The following is a 14284-nucleotide window of genomic DNA, read 5'->3' as shown; positions in this document are numbered from 1 at the left end:
CTCTGTAGCTGACAGCACATTCCAGGAGCACAAAGTGGCGGAACTGACCACCAGAAGAGCCAGACTCACCTCCAGCGTCTCCTCCGCAGTGCAGCCAGGCTGCTGCTGCAGCTTGCCTGTGTTTAGGGCTTCGATGTACTCATCACATTTTTTGTAGCCAGCGTTCAGCAACTCATTCTTGGCCTTTAGCAGCCCTTGACCAGGTGTGACGTCACCAATCCCAATTGAGAATCCACGGTTTGCTGTGGAATAGTTGATAGGTAAAGCAAGAAGAGAGGGTTAAGAGATGGATGTTAGTCAAACTACTATGTGGAAACAAGTTTATACCTTCAGAGAATCTGTCATAATTAAATTACATTAAAACCTACTGTATCAAAGAAGCAAACAAAAAGCTTACTGTGTCAGTCCCTAGGGAGTGACACAATCCGGACTAAGACTCACTTCTCTCGAGTGGGGAGCACGGCATGTCCCTCCTGCCTAGGGAAAGTGCCCTCTGACTTCTGGTTCTCGGATAGCATCGTAGGGACTTAGATTTTGCCCCATGCCCCCAAATACTGGTTTCTTTTTTCAGAAATCATCCCAAAACACAGAGAGCAAGAAACAAATGTAAACCCCACCTTGACAGAACTATGCACCATCAATAACCCTAGCCCCAATAGATGTAGAAAGTGAGCAGATGAGAGGTCGGGAGTAAGATGCCTACAAGTGGCTATGGAAATGAGGACCAATGGAAAGGCTCAGAAACTAGATCACCAGGCGCTGCAGATGCTAGAGCTGGTATATGTGTTGGAAACAGAGAAACCTAGTGTCAAGTCTGCACATAAAACAGGCCCAGGGCCTTGTCCCTGTGGAAGACGGGAGTTTACTACCCAAAAAATGCAAGTAGAGAGAGTCTGGGTTGGGAAATACAAGGTGTAGACAGGTGGGGATGACTGACAATCAGGCACTGAGGGAAGGTCTTCATATTCCACGGCAAAGGTTCCTTAGCCCCTTTCCCTGTCCAGCTCCCAGAATCCCAGCAGCCAGGTCTCCATCCTAGGAAAGGAGGTTGAGATTGAAAGACGTCTCTGGAGAAACCAAGTCTCTCTGGAGGAAAACATGACTAATAGGGATACTGGACAGTTCCTCAACCAAAAAGCTGGTTTCCAGCTCAATTAATAAACTGAGAGATCTACCAGCCAATCAGCTCCATTTCCAATCAGTGTTTTTGTGCCTCACTCATAAAATATGAATGACAGCCAGGGAACCAGATATTTGAGGAACCTCATTACCATGAAAGACAGAGGACAACAAACACACAGAAAAAAGAAACTAAAAGAATATTTAGGGAGCAAATAAAATAAAACTGAGTAATTTTCTCTCACAGTGATAGAGAGGATATATCTGGGGAGCAAGAATAGGAAGCCTTGCCCTAGCCTGTTTGGCTCAATGGATAGAGCATCAGCCTGCAGACTGAAGGGTCCTGGGTTCGAGTCTGGTCAAGGGCCCATGACTCACTCGTGCACTGCTGGTGGGAATGCAGACTGGTGCAGCCACTATGGAAGACAGTATGGAGTTTCCTCAAAAAACTACAAATGGAACTCCCATTTGACCCTGTGATCCCACTTCTAGGAATATATCCCAAGAAACCAGAAACAACAATCAGAAAGGATATATGCATCCCTATGTTCATAGCAGCACAATTCACCATAGCTAAGATCTGGAAACAGCCTAAGTGCCCATCAGTAGATGAATGGATTAGAAAACTGTGGTACATCTACACAATGGAATACTATGCTGCTGTAAAAAAGAAGGAACTCGTACCATTTGCAACGTCATAGATGGAACTGGAGAGCATTATGCTAAGTGAAATAAGCCAGTCAATGAAGGAAAAATACCACATGATCTCACTCATTCATGGATAATAGAGACCATTATAAACTTTTGAACAGTAATAGATACAGAGGCAGAGCTGCCTCAAACAGATTGTCAAACTGTAGCGGGAAGGCCGGGGAGGGGTGGGGGGCAGGATGGAGGGGTGTAAGAGATCAACCAAAGGACTTGTATGCATGCATATAAGCATAACCAATGGACATAAGACACTGGGGGGTAGGGGAGGCCAGGGGATTGTCAAGGGCGGGGGGAAAAAAGGGACACATATATAATACCCTTTGTAAGACTGTAAGCAATAAAATAAAATTTAAAAAAAAAAAAAAAAAGGGCCCATTCCTTGGTTGCAGGCTCCCGGCCCTGGTTGGGGACATGCCAGAGGGAATCAATTGATGTTTCTCTCTCACATAGGTGTTTCTCTCTGTCTCTCCCTCTCGGTTCCACTCTCTCTAAAAAGCAATGGAAAAAATATCCTCAAGTGAGGATTAAAAAAAAAGGAAGCCTTAAGAAAAAAGGAGCCTGGCCAGTATAGCTCAGTGATTGAGCATCAGTCCAGGAATTAAGAGGCCACTGGTTCGATTCCTGGTCAGGGCATATGCCAGGGTACATGCCAGGGTTGTGGTCTCGATCCCCAGTAGGAGGCATGCAGGAGGCAGCTAATCAGTGATGTTTCTCTCTCATCAATGTTCCTATCTCTCTATCTCTCTCCCTTTCTCTCTCTCTAAAAAAACAAAAAAACAAACAAAAACAAACAAAAAAAATCAATAAAAACATATTTAAAAAAAAGAAAAAGGAAAGAACTACCTGAGGATAAAAAAACAGTGGTTGGAAATTAAATAATATGATAGTGAAAAATATGTTTAAATCAATAGGATTGTTAAAAGATAATATGAAATCAGAAACAAAACATAAACAAAGAAAAGAAGATTAAATCAGAGAGAGAGTCAATCCAGGAGCTCTAGTAGGCAATTAATAGAAATGCCAAAAAGAAAGAACGAGGAAGTAAAGGAGAGAATATTATCAGAAAAATCTATAATAATAAAGTGTAATATGCTAATTAGACCGGACAGCTGAACGACCTTCTGGACATCCTTCCAGATGACCTTCTGGATGAAGCCAGGGCTGTGAGGGCTGAGCCCCTTGCACGAATTTCATGCATCGGGCCTCCAGTAATACAAATTTCCAGAACTGAAGGACAAATAATTGTAGATTAAGAGAATTTACAGAGTGCTCAGCACAATGAATGGTAAAATACCCATACCAAAGATGTACCATTGTGAACTTTCAGAATGCCAAAACCAAAGAGAGGATTCTTAAAGTTTCCAGAATAAAAAGACAATGCAATACAAAAATTTGGGTATAAGAATGGAAATACACTTTAATAGCAATGCTGGCAGCTAGAACAGAATAGAGCAATATCCTCAGAATTCTAAGGTTAAATAATTTTCAATTGACAATTCTATACCCAGCCAATGAATCAATCAAGTTAAGAGTAGATTAAAGATGTTTGGGGGCAGTAAAGATCTCCTGACTCATGGCAAGCTCAAAACATGAGCAAACACAGGAAATAGAACAGTGCCAGGGTAGGGGGAAATACTGAGAAATCTGGTAGGGCTGAATGATGGAAGGCCAGAGGGCACAGTGAGTGCACAGGAACCTTGGAAGCAGCCCACAAAAGGCTCTTTATGTAACACAACCCTACCTGGTAGGCAACAGGGAGCCCTTATAGATTTGAGAAGAGACTGAAAAGCAACGCAACTGTGCAGCCCAATTAGTCAGTATCACACTCATTTCACTGAGGAAAGCATAATGTTTAGCTTGGAATAGATAAGTGTATGTGTGTGGGGTGAGAAGGGGGATGAAACAATAGCAGAAGAAACCCCTAGACCCAGCAAATACGGCATTAAAACGAGGATGCTGAGACACTCACAGAGGTAGACAGGAGCCAGCCTGGCAAGCCTCGACATGGCATCGGCGGCTTCATTCTGTCCCCAGTCTCGCAGCAAAATGTAAAAAATATTGTTCTTGGATCCTGATCCCAGTGTTCCTTTGTCCATGCTGCCACTCATCAGCTCACTGTTCTGGATAGTGACATCTGCAAGGATAACAGTGACTATGCATTTAAACAGACAATTAATACACCTTTCTTCATTCCAAAAAGCATTGGAGGTAGTTGAGAAAACTTGTTTCCATATTTAAAGTTAAAGCAGAGCAAATGGAAATTCTCCTCAAAAAGAGGAATCTAGTGTCTTTTAAGAAGCATTACAGGCCCAATTAGTTACCTTATAGTCTTAACTCTGAAATGTACTAGTTAGCCCTCATTCTCTTCATCTGTGAACTGTGAAAGACAACATCAAGCACTTGCCATCTCTATGACATGGGGATATTTTGGGCATCAATGACATTGTGTATAGCAAAGTGCTTTTAACCAAAGTGTAGAGCACTGTGTTGTTCGTCTAAGACAGTGGTCGGCAAACTGCGGCTCTTTGGCCCCTTGAGTGTGGCCACGAAGTTTCAATCGCACTGTACGCTCGCGCCCGCATGTGGTATTTTGTGGAAGAGCCACACTCAAGGGGCCGCAGTTTGCCGACCACTGGTCTAAGATATTGGAAACTAACAGGGGCACCATTGTGAAGAGCTTATGTAACCAAAAGAAGTGAAATTCTCATCTAGAAATAAACAAAACACAATCTAAAACATCAAGCTAGCCCTAGCTGGTTTTGCTCAGTGGATAGAGTGCCGGCCCACAGACTGAAGGGTCCCGGGTTTGATTTGGGTCAAGGGTACATACCCAAAAAACAAAAGAGGCAGAATAAAAGAAATTGCATTAAATGGCAGGCTCGATCCCCAGCCCTAGTGGGGGGGGGGGGGGGGGAGGGGCAACCAATCAATGTATCTCTCTAACATCAATGTTTCTCTCTGTGTCTCTCCCCATCCATTCTACTCTCTAAAAAAAAAAAATCAATGAAAAAATATCTTCAGAGTCCTATAGATCCATTTCCTGTCACAAGGCCTTGCTACAAAGCCCATTCCTGTTAGCAGCCTAAGATAAACTAAGGAGCTCATGCCAGAAAGGAAACACTGGCTCGATGACACTGGTCTGTAGACCAAACTCTGAGCTGCATTCGTCTACATGACTCAGTTGGCTTGCACTTAAATAAATCTCACTGTTAACATCTGTTCTTCATGTTATTAGAAAATTCACTAACCAGGTGAGGCAGGGAAAAAACTTCGTATTTTTTGTTATACGTTTTAGTCATACTTTTAGTCAATGAACACATTTTTTGGACATAAAATAAGAAATTAGATGCCTTAAGTAATGAGACTCTGGTTGATGAAAAAAAACAACTCAAAAAAAACAAGAGGCAGAATAAAAGAAACTGCATTAAATGACAGAAACTAAATCAATGTCAGCTCAATAAATTTAATTAAGACAAAAAGGGGAGGGTGGGGGGGGCAGGAGGGGGGGGTAAGAGATCAACCAAAGGACTTGTATGCATGCATACAAGCATAACCAATGGACATAAGACACTGTGGGGGTAGGGGAGGCCAGGGGATTGTCAAGGGCAGGGGAAAAAAGGAAGACATATGTAATACCCTTTGTAATACTTTAAGCAATAAAACAATTTAAAAAAAAAAGGCAGAAACCAGTCAAGACCAAATGCACGTGGTGAAAAACATTCTAATCACTGGCCCATGTGTCTACAGGATCTCTACCTTAGAGAAGTAGAAAATCACATCTGAGCCCGGCCAGCATGGCTCAGTGGTTGAGCATTGACCTGTAAACCAGGAGGTCACGGTTCAATTCCCAGTAGGGCACATGCCCAGGTTGCGGGCTCGATCCCCAGTGGGGAGTATGCAGGAGGCAGCCAATCAATGATTCTCTCTCATCACTGAAGTTTCTTTCTCTCTCCCCCTCTCCCTTCCTCTCTGAAATCAGTAAAAACATATTTTAAAAAAACCCAAGAAAATCACATCTGAGAGGAGAATCATCAGCTACATTTCCCTGAAGAACAAATTCCCTGCCTCTGGCTAAGGCCTTAGAGAAACACTGAATTTGCTTTTCTGACGCCGCCCCCCCCCCCCCCCCCCCCCCCGCCGTTTGCTTTAACTCACAGGAATCATTGACACAGAGGTCTTCTCCTTTGCCACAGTACTGCTTGCCCTTGGTTCGAAGGTTGGCCCTCACTGGATTGTCATCACTAGGTCTGAGGATGACACTGAAGATCTGCTTTCCTGTCCACAGGGTGACAGGCTGGAGGAGGAAAGGAAGGCAGAGCATCAACTGGCCAAGCCTGGTCTGGACCACCTTTCATGTAAATAAGACAAGACTACAGCGATCACATGCAAACCCAGCACCGGCACAGGTACATCCATATGGACATATGGGGATGGACATGCACACACACCTGTGTACACACACACCTGTGTACATACACACACAGCTCCTGCACAAACCTTTAATATTGTAGGAGGTGGGAGACGAACTTTAATTTTCTCATCCTTGCCCACCAATATTGAAGCAATGATTTGGCATGCCTTGGCTCGGTCAAAGAAAGTGTCCTTAAGAGTAAGGAGATAGGCACCTAAAAGTGTTAAACACACACACACACACATAAAGGAATGAAACTGTGAGAAATCACATTTCAATTTTAAAGTTGAGATTCCTACCAGCATCTCCTACTGATGTTTTTTATCTCTCTCTCCCTCTCCCTTCCTCTCTGAAATCAATAAAAATATATTAAAAATAAATATGGACTATTACTTAAAAAGTGACAAAACATACAGCTGCTTACTGGCTCTCCCCCTCCAGCTAGAATTTAGGCTCCATGAGTAAAAGGAGTTTGATTTACTCACGGCTGTATCCCCAGGGCTTAGAAACATGTTTGGTCTATGCAGGAGCTCAACAAATGCTTGTTAGGCGAACGTGATAACCACTACACTACGGAAACAGGCAACAAATGCTTGTTGATTCAATGAACAATCAACCAATACAAAACATCTCAAAAATAAGTTCACAGTTAAACTTCGTAAACAAACAACAGAATGAAACACAGGCAATTAAATAACTTTGCAAGTTCTCATATAAAACCATTGTGAATGAGAACCATTGTTCCACAGTCTCCTTTTAAGTGAATTTCACAAACCCACCTGTTAGAAAATCCTGAATAGCAGCAATTAGTGGTTCTCCATTCCTTGGAGTTACAAGATTTGCTTTAGTCTGAAGGAAAAATGGATACAGTAGGTTAGCCATCCTTGGAGGCATGATGCAGTCCAAAGATCTGCATGCCAAGGCTGAGAAATCGAACCCAGGAGCCTTAATCCCAGCTTTGTCACTAATTTCCAGTTCCTCATCTGTCGAGCAGAGAGAAGAAATACCAGCAAGGCAGACCTCAGAGGTTCCTATCAGCACTAAATTAGTAAAACACCGAGTTAAGCTGTTTCAGATTCCTGTAAAGAACTCTGCCATCTAAGACTTTATTGTTTTTAATAAATGCACTTCTCCAAAGAAATTCACTTCTACGAATGAGTAGTACTGTGTCATCTTTGAAGTGAATCAATTCCACACTTCTTCACAACGATGGCAAACTGTTCAATTTCTCTTGAGACAGAAAGTTCTATCAACAAACAATTCAGCAACAAGATTTAACTAAAATTCAATGAGTGCCACATTGAGCAAAAAAGGAAGCTGTTGTCCAACACATGGATAGGTATACAGAAGGCTCTGGGTCAGAGTGCACTGCTCAACTCTTGATGCGGACTTGCAGGCATTCTGGGCCTCCTCACCCACAGTGAAAGGCCCTCCAAGGCAGAGACCTTGCCTGCCTTCTTCTGAGCCACTACCCAGAGCAATGATGGGGCAGGAGACAGCTGCGCACTTCTGGTTAAGAGAATTTCTCTGGGGTGGACAGCAAGTGGTCTGGGTGGGAGTAGGTTGCGCAAGCCCATATGTGCACATTTTGGAGAAGTTTCCTGGGCAATTTGGGCCACATTTAAGCTAGAGCCCCACCTGCTCCAGGAGACAGGAATGCTGAGTCAGTGCAGTAGATCAGCAGTCGCCAACTGGTAGTCCACGGACCACTGGTGGTCTGTGAGGTCCAAAAGGCTGGCGACCGCTGCAGTAGGCAACTTTCTCATAGAAACTGAGGGATTTGTCCAAATAGTAATTATGGATTCTTCCACCCAATAATCTTGAAGCCTGAGTTTTAGTGATTTCATTTTTAACCAATGAAATATGTTATAACAAAATGTCTAACAAAAATATCTATAATAGCAAAGTCAATGGCAAAGTCTAACTGGCTGCAGGCTGATAACTATTATCACTAGTAACATTACTTTTTAATTATAAAAATAAGATATATCCATTATTAAAAAATCTAAAAACATCAAAACTCAATGTGTCGAACTGCCAAGCAAAAGCATCAACTGTTTTAAGACTTAGCATATAACCCTTCCAACTTTTTTTTTTTTAATATATTTTATTGATTTTTTACAGAGCGGAAAGGAGAGAGATAGAGAGCTAGAAACATCGATGAGAGAGAAACATCGATCAGCTGCCTCCTGCATATCTCCCACTGGGGATGTGCCCGCAACCCAGGTACATGCCCTTGACCGGAATCGAACCTGGGACCCTTGAGTCCGCAGGCCAACACTCCATCCACTGAGCCAAACTGGTTTCGGCTCCAACTTTTTCCTATAAACATTTTTACAAACATATAGGCAACTACTTATCAAACAACTATGTATACAACTATGTCATCATTTTTAAGAGAACACAAAGGGTTTCATTGTATGGATGTGACACAATTTAACAAAACCAATTTCTTTTCTGGGCACTGCTTGTGTTCTGTGATTGCAAATAATTTGCAAGTCTAATTACTTCCTCTGGAGAGGTTCCTGGAAATGAGAGTGCCAGTCAGGAAGAATGACTGTACTGACCTATTCACCCTTTGACTATAGGAGCACAGAACAAGAACTCATTCACGGCTATCCATCCTCCACCAACCACGCACCCATCAACCATCTTGTCCTCTCGTTATCAACCACCAATTCCCAACACAGCCCTCATCACCATTGCTACAGACACTGAGGCACAGGATAAAACAGGCCACGTTCTTGTTTCCCCAAGTGTGATTGCACCTTTGCAGCTGCTGCTCATCTGCTTGAATTATTCTTTCCCTGACAGACCCACTGATCATTCTCTCACTTCTTTCAGAACCTGGTTCATGTTACCGTTCTAGTGGTCCTCCCAGACTATCCTAAAACAGACCCCCTTCATGCTCTTTCATCCTTACCCTGCCTGATCCTTTTCTTCCTAGAACTTATAACCATCTGACATTTTATATTTGTTATTCTGTATCTCTCCCCATTCAAATAGGAAGGAAAGCAAGAACTTGACTTCCCCACTCACTGCTATGTTCCTAGAAGAGTGCTTGGCACACAGTAGTGCTCAATCAGCATCAACTAAATCTTTTTAATAGGCCCAGGAGTCCAGAGAAATAATTCAAAAGAAGACTCTAAATGCACAAAGATGACCCTTGAGGGACTAACTCTCAAAACAAAACAAGAAAAGCACCTTAAATTTTTAACACCAGAGGGAAGATGACTCATGGTGTGCTAACGTGGTGAAATGCTGTAAAGCTATTATGATCAATCACGAGGACTCTACAGCAAGTTGGTATTTATAATACGTTAAGCAGAAAAAAGGAAAAGAAAGGCTATTTAACCATGACAACAACCATCTATATTCATGAATAAGGAACAAACTGATTAAAGAGGTGGAAATAAAAGAAAGCTGTGATGTGTAGAAACTCTACCTTATTTAAATAACTTCCATTACTTTGCTAGAATGTTTGAATAAATAAGAATCAATGTTTCAAAAAAGTTGAAGACTTCAGTCTATTTTAGCACATAAATTTCTCAGAATTATTTAATTCTCCAAAGGATAATTTAAACATGTATAAACAATATCTGATAAATTAAATATTTCATTTATTAGAAAAGATATATCACCCAGCTAGAGTGGCTGAATGGTTGAGCTGGATCGATTCCCAGTCAGGGCACATGCCTGGGTTTGCAGGTTTGATCCCCAGTAGGGGGCATGCAGGAGGCAGCCAATCAATGATATTTCTCTCTCATAGATGTTTCTACCTCTCTATCTATCCCTCTCCCTTCCCCTCTCTCTAAAAATCAATAAAAACATATTTTAAAAAACACAAAAAGATATGTCAACTCCTACCATGAAGAACTCTAGCAAAGGCTACGAATGTAGCCCCTGCTTGCTGTCCCACCAAATCCACACGGACTTTAATATTTAATAGATCTGCTTGCAGAACCTAATCGCCTTTACTTGAGAATTAATACTAACACCATAAACCAAAATAGATTAGAAGAATCGTACCAGAAATAGTATTTTTGGAGGAAGGATCACTTAAGACTACAAGATATATCAGTTCATAATACAGAAAACTAGGATACTAGAAAAAAGAAAGACCTAAGTTCTGAAAACCCAACAGGTAAGACCATTCAGTTTAGGAGGGAAGAGCCTACCCAGCAGGCACCCGGACCACTGTGCTCTGGCGGGTTCAGGAGTGAACAGCACACACAGCGCAAGAGTTAGAGCCCAACTGTGACTCCTCAGGACCAGGCACCGGCCTCACTCATCACCGGCCTTCCCTGGCACCCAATGGGCACTCCTTACCCGTTAATAATAAAATGGTGATACGAGTCATTACAAAAACGACTGTTTAGTGTGCCCTCCAGAAGACAAGGAAGTATTGCTACATTTTGGGAAGGTTTCCATTCAGAATGTTCAATACAATATATTGGTGCTTAAAGAATCTTTAGCTACTAGAAAATCCATGTATGCAGAACCATCTTTTCCCACGATACCCAACAGCTGATTGCTACGCTCTCTCATCTTTTCATAAATGGTGCTCACATATCCATTTTCTCTCAGGAACCAACATTATAGGTCAGGAAACATCAACTCCCCCCAATAAGCCCCTATCACAGACACCAACTCACACACTAGAAGGTGTTTCCCAACAGGGCCCGATCCCTTTTCCTACCCTCATGGAGCTGTAAGCGGGGCCGCCCCACTCTACGTACCCCCATTAGAACAAGGGCCTCTGCTTTAGCTTCTTCTGTTTGTGGAAGATGAAGATTCATCTCATCGCCATCAAAATCCGCATTGTAGGGTGTACACACACACTCGTTAAATCTGAAGGTCCGATGGGGCTTGACCCTGGCCTGTGGAACACAAAACAAGAGGAGGGCTTAGTCACTGATCCAAAAGCTTCTTAGTTATTAAAAAACTAGAGGCCCAATGCACGAAATTCGTGCAAAGGACTCGGCCCTCGCAGCCCTGGCTTCGTCTGGAAGGTCTTCTGGACGGTCATTCTGCTGTTTGGTCTAATTAGCATATTAGCTCTTTATTATATAGGACGGTGGCTTCATGGAAAACCGGAAAATGTAGATTAAGAAAATAAATCTCTAGTGTGTTCTCTCGAGTGACTCACTCACCATGGCCAATGTGGGAACTTGTTTTACCACTGGAGGCAAACACCAGCACTGGAGCCACATGAAGGCCCCCGGCCCATGACATCACAGTTTGATATCAGTAAAATTTATGGCAGTTAATTAAAACAACCGAATGGGAAGTAACTGAGCACCAACTTTTTACTTCCCAAACTGACAATAAAGGAAAAAGAATTAGGTATTTAGGCTGCTTTTCCTTTATAAATTGTATTTCTAGACAAGCAGATAGCTCTACTTTTTTAGTACAAGAATCCTTTGTAGTAAATGTGAAATAAGTGATTAATTTCACCATTTTGCAGCCCTAATGAAATAATGTAGGCAATGATCATAAATGAACAAAACTATTAGCAGAAAGGTTGATGAGGAGCCTTTCAAAGAAGACATCAGATGAATCCTTATACTTTTCAGCTTAAGTAAGAATGGGACATTCAGATAACATGTGCCTCTTCAAATAAGCCCTCTTGAAAGTAGCCGGCACCACCCACAGTCATTCTTGTCAAAAAGTTGAACCTGCATCTGATCACGTCTTGGGAGCTAATTTCCAGTTTACAGAAATACAAGGAAGAATGAAGAAACACTTAACTCCATACCTATACAAACTGAGAGCATGGGACATTCTCTAAGACAAATAACATGGTTTTTTCAACAATGACATTACAATTTAAAAAAGGAGGGAGGATTGTTCCAGATCAACAGAGACCTTAGGTATGTATCATCCAAATGTAATATGCAGACTCTGCATCCTGATCCGAACAAACTAGCTGCAAGTTTTTAGTTTGTTTAGGGAATCCGACTGTGAACTGGGCACTAGACACTGACAAATAAAGAGTGACTGTTCTTTTTGTGAGGTGTGACAATGGTACTGTGGTTACTATGTGTGCCTTACACAGTAAACTGAAAACACATGGAAAAAGACATGGCATCTGGGTCCATCAAAGAAAACAGGAAGATATACAAGTGAGGCCAAATCAAGAAAACTGAATAAAGAGGATGGGAATATGAGAGTTCACAATAGTATTCTTTGAATATTTAAAAATTTCTTTTAAAAAAATGTTCCAAAGATAAGCAGAAGCTTCTAGAAAAGGAAGGCTTCTGTTTCCCCTAGATCCCATAATCATATCCTCATAAATCATAAACTGCTGCTTTGGTATTTCACTGTTAGGCAATATATTCACAAACTACTGAAAAATGGAATCCAGAAAAACCCGACTTTCAGAGCTTGTGTAAACACTGTTTACAAATGCTCATGGTTCAATGGCTTTGAAGATGGGAGAATTAATGAATATTTAACAAATTAAAGTTGCACCTCATTTCCATTTTAAATTTCCAGAAAAAGAAACTGCTGCTGTTGCAAAACGGAATCACCAAAAAAAATATGGTTTAGGGTCTTAGTTGGAGGACTACTGCAAAGAAAAATATTTTAAGCATTTTAGTTTCTTAGTTAATATGCTAAGTTAAATCAAAAGTCAATTTTTTTTATCATATCTATTTTACATAAGTTTGTGCACATATATATGTATATATTTTAGTTTGCAAGTGAAATCATGCTAGTCACTTTCACACTAATTTTCAATTAGTTCCTCTCTGTTTAAGTGTATGAATGTTACATTATAAATATTAAAAACAATGAAGAAAAGCTTGAAATTCAAGTTTCCCTCAAATTAAAAAGTGAGAGAAAAGGAAAAGCAGGTTATGAAAATCAGAGATTACTGGCAATTTTAATTTTAGAAGTTTGGAATTTAGCATTGTTTACAGCATATTTCCACTCCACAGAAAATAAGACCAGAACCACACACTCACCAGGTGCGCCATGATGCTCAGCTTGTGCAGCGAGGGCTGCCGGTTGAACAGCACCACATCCCCGTCTATGAGGTGCCTCTCCACAATGTCCCCATACTTGAGCTCCTGAGCCATCTTTTCCCTATTTCCGTATTTCAAAAACCTGCGCACACAATAATACACATGATATGTGAGAGCAAGGTCTCCTCAGCAAGTTTCTCCCCGTTCATATCAGAATTCAAATTCTAAAATGATCATATTTCTTCACTCTAAGGTGCCCCCCGAGGTATCAATTTAACTATGAAAAGCTGATCGTAAGACACAAGTTCATTTCTCCCGATGTGCTTTGTCCACCTAGGTCCAGGATCTCTAAATGCTAAGAAACAAATGAACACTTCACGTATATTCAATCACTAAATGGGGCAAATGGTATACCCAGACTCACTGCAATTTAAACACATACCTTCCACATGCTAAATACCCCAAAACTGTACTCAGGACTGCATTCTGTGGCTAACCATGGCAACAGCGACCTTGGTCACGAGATACACCCAGCCAGACTGGGAAAGCGTTACCTTTTCATCTGCGTGTGTCTCTGCTGAATGAAATTGGCTCCTGGGTGAACTTCAGGTCCATTTTGAACCAGTTTCCTCAAAAAGTTAATGTTTGCTTTGTTTACCTGCAGGACCACAAAGAGATGATATTAGTTTATAGTTCCTATACTTCTACTAGTTATTCAATACACTGAACTGTGCCTCAATTCACTTTCTTTGTGTGGTTCTAGGAGGGAGAACGGCAGCGCCCTGTGCATCCTGCTGCCTAGGGTCATGTGTGTAATGACAATGGACTAGCATACAGGAGCCCAGGTTCTAGTCCAAACTTGGTCACTCACTCATGGATGACATAGCCAAGGCCTTCACTCGCCTTTGGTATCCCCATCGGAAAAGAGCGTGGCTGAACTGATCTGTAGGAACATTCCAGCACATACTATGATCTTCAAAAAGGTGGCCACTTCATCTGCCATGATTTACCATGTGGTGACACTAGCACAGAGGCCCTGGTCTGCAACGCTGTCCTACAACCTGTAGGACTACAG

General features: G+C 41.7%; 1 protein-coding gene across 2 annotated transcripts in view; it reads right to left on the bottom strand.

The window, feature by feature from the left end:
- Positions 1-14284, bottom strand: part of POLR3A (RNA polymerase III subunit A) — a 50980-nt gene that overhangs the window by 24829 nt on the left and 11867 nt on the right. The window contains exons 9-16 of one of the 2 annotated variants that reach the window (XM_059662257.1): positions 13764-13867; positions 13210-13351; positions 10981-11121; positions 7021-7090; positions 6328-6455; positions 5986-6124; positions 3800-3964; positions 70-242 (exon numbers count right to left, since the gene is read on the bottom strand). In XM_059662257.1, the coding sequence (XP_059518240.1) occupies positions 70-242; positions 3800-3964; positions 5986-6124; positions 6328-6455; positions 7021-7090; positions 10981-11121; positions 13210-13351; positions 13764-13867 (1062 nt within the window). The remainder of the gene's footprint in view (positions 1-69; positions 243-3799; positions 3965-5985; positions 6125-6327; positions 6456-7020; positions 7091-10980; positions 11122-13209; positions 13352-13763; positions 13868-14284) is intronic. The other variant, XM_059662258.1, reaches the window with a different exon arrangement.

Source organism: Myotis daubentonii, chromosome 13 (assembly GCF_963259705.1).
Source record: "Myotis daubentonii chromosome 13, mMyoDau2.1, whole genome shotgun sequence".
In the NCBI taxonomy this organism is placed as follows: Eukaryota; Metazoa; Chordata; class Mammalia; order Chiroptera; family Vespertilionidae; genus Myotis; species Myotis daubentonii.
Note: the sequence above shows the minus strand (reverse complement) of the source record. Positions and strands in the feature narration are given on the sequence as shown.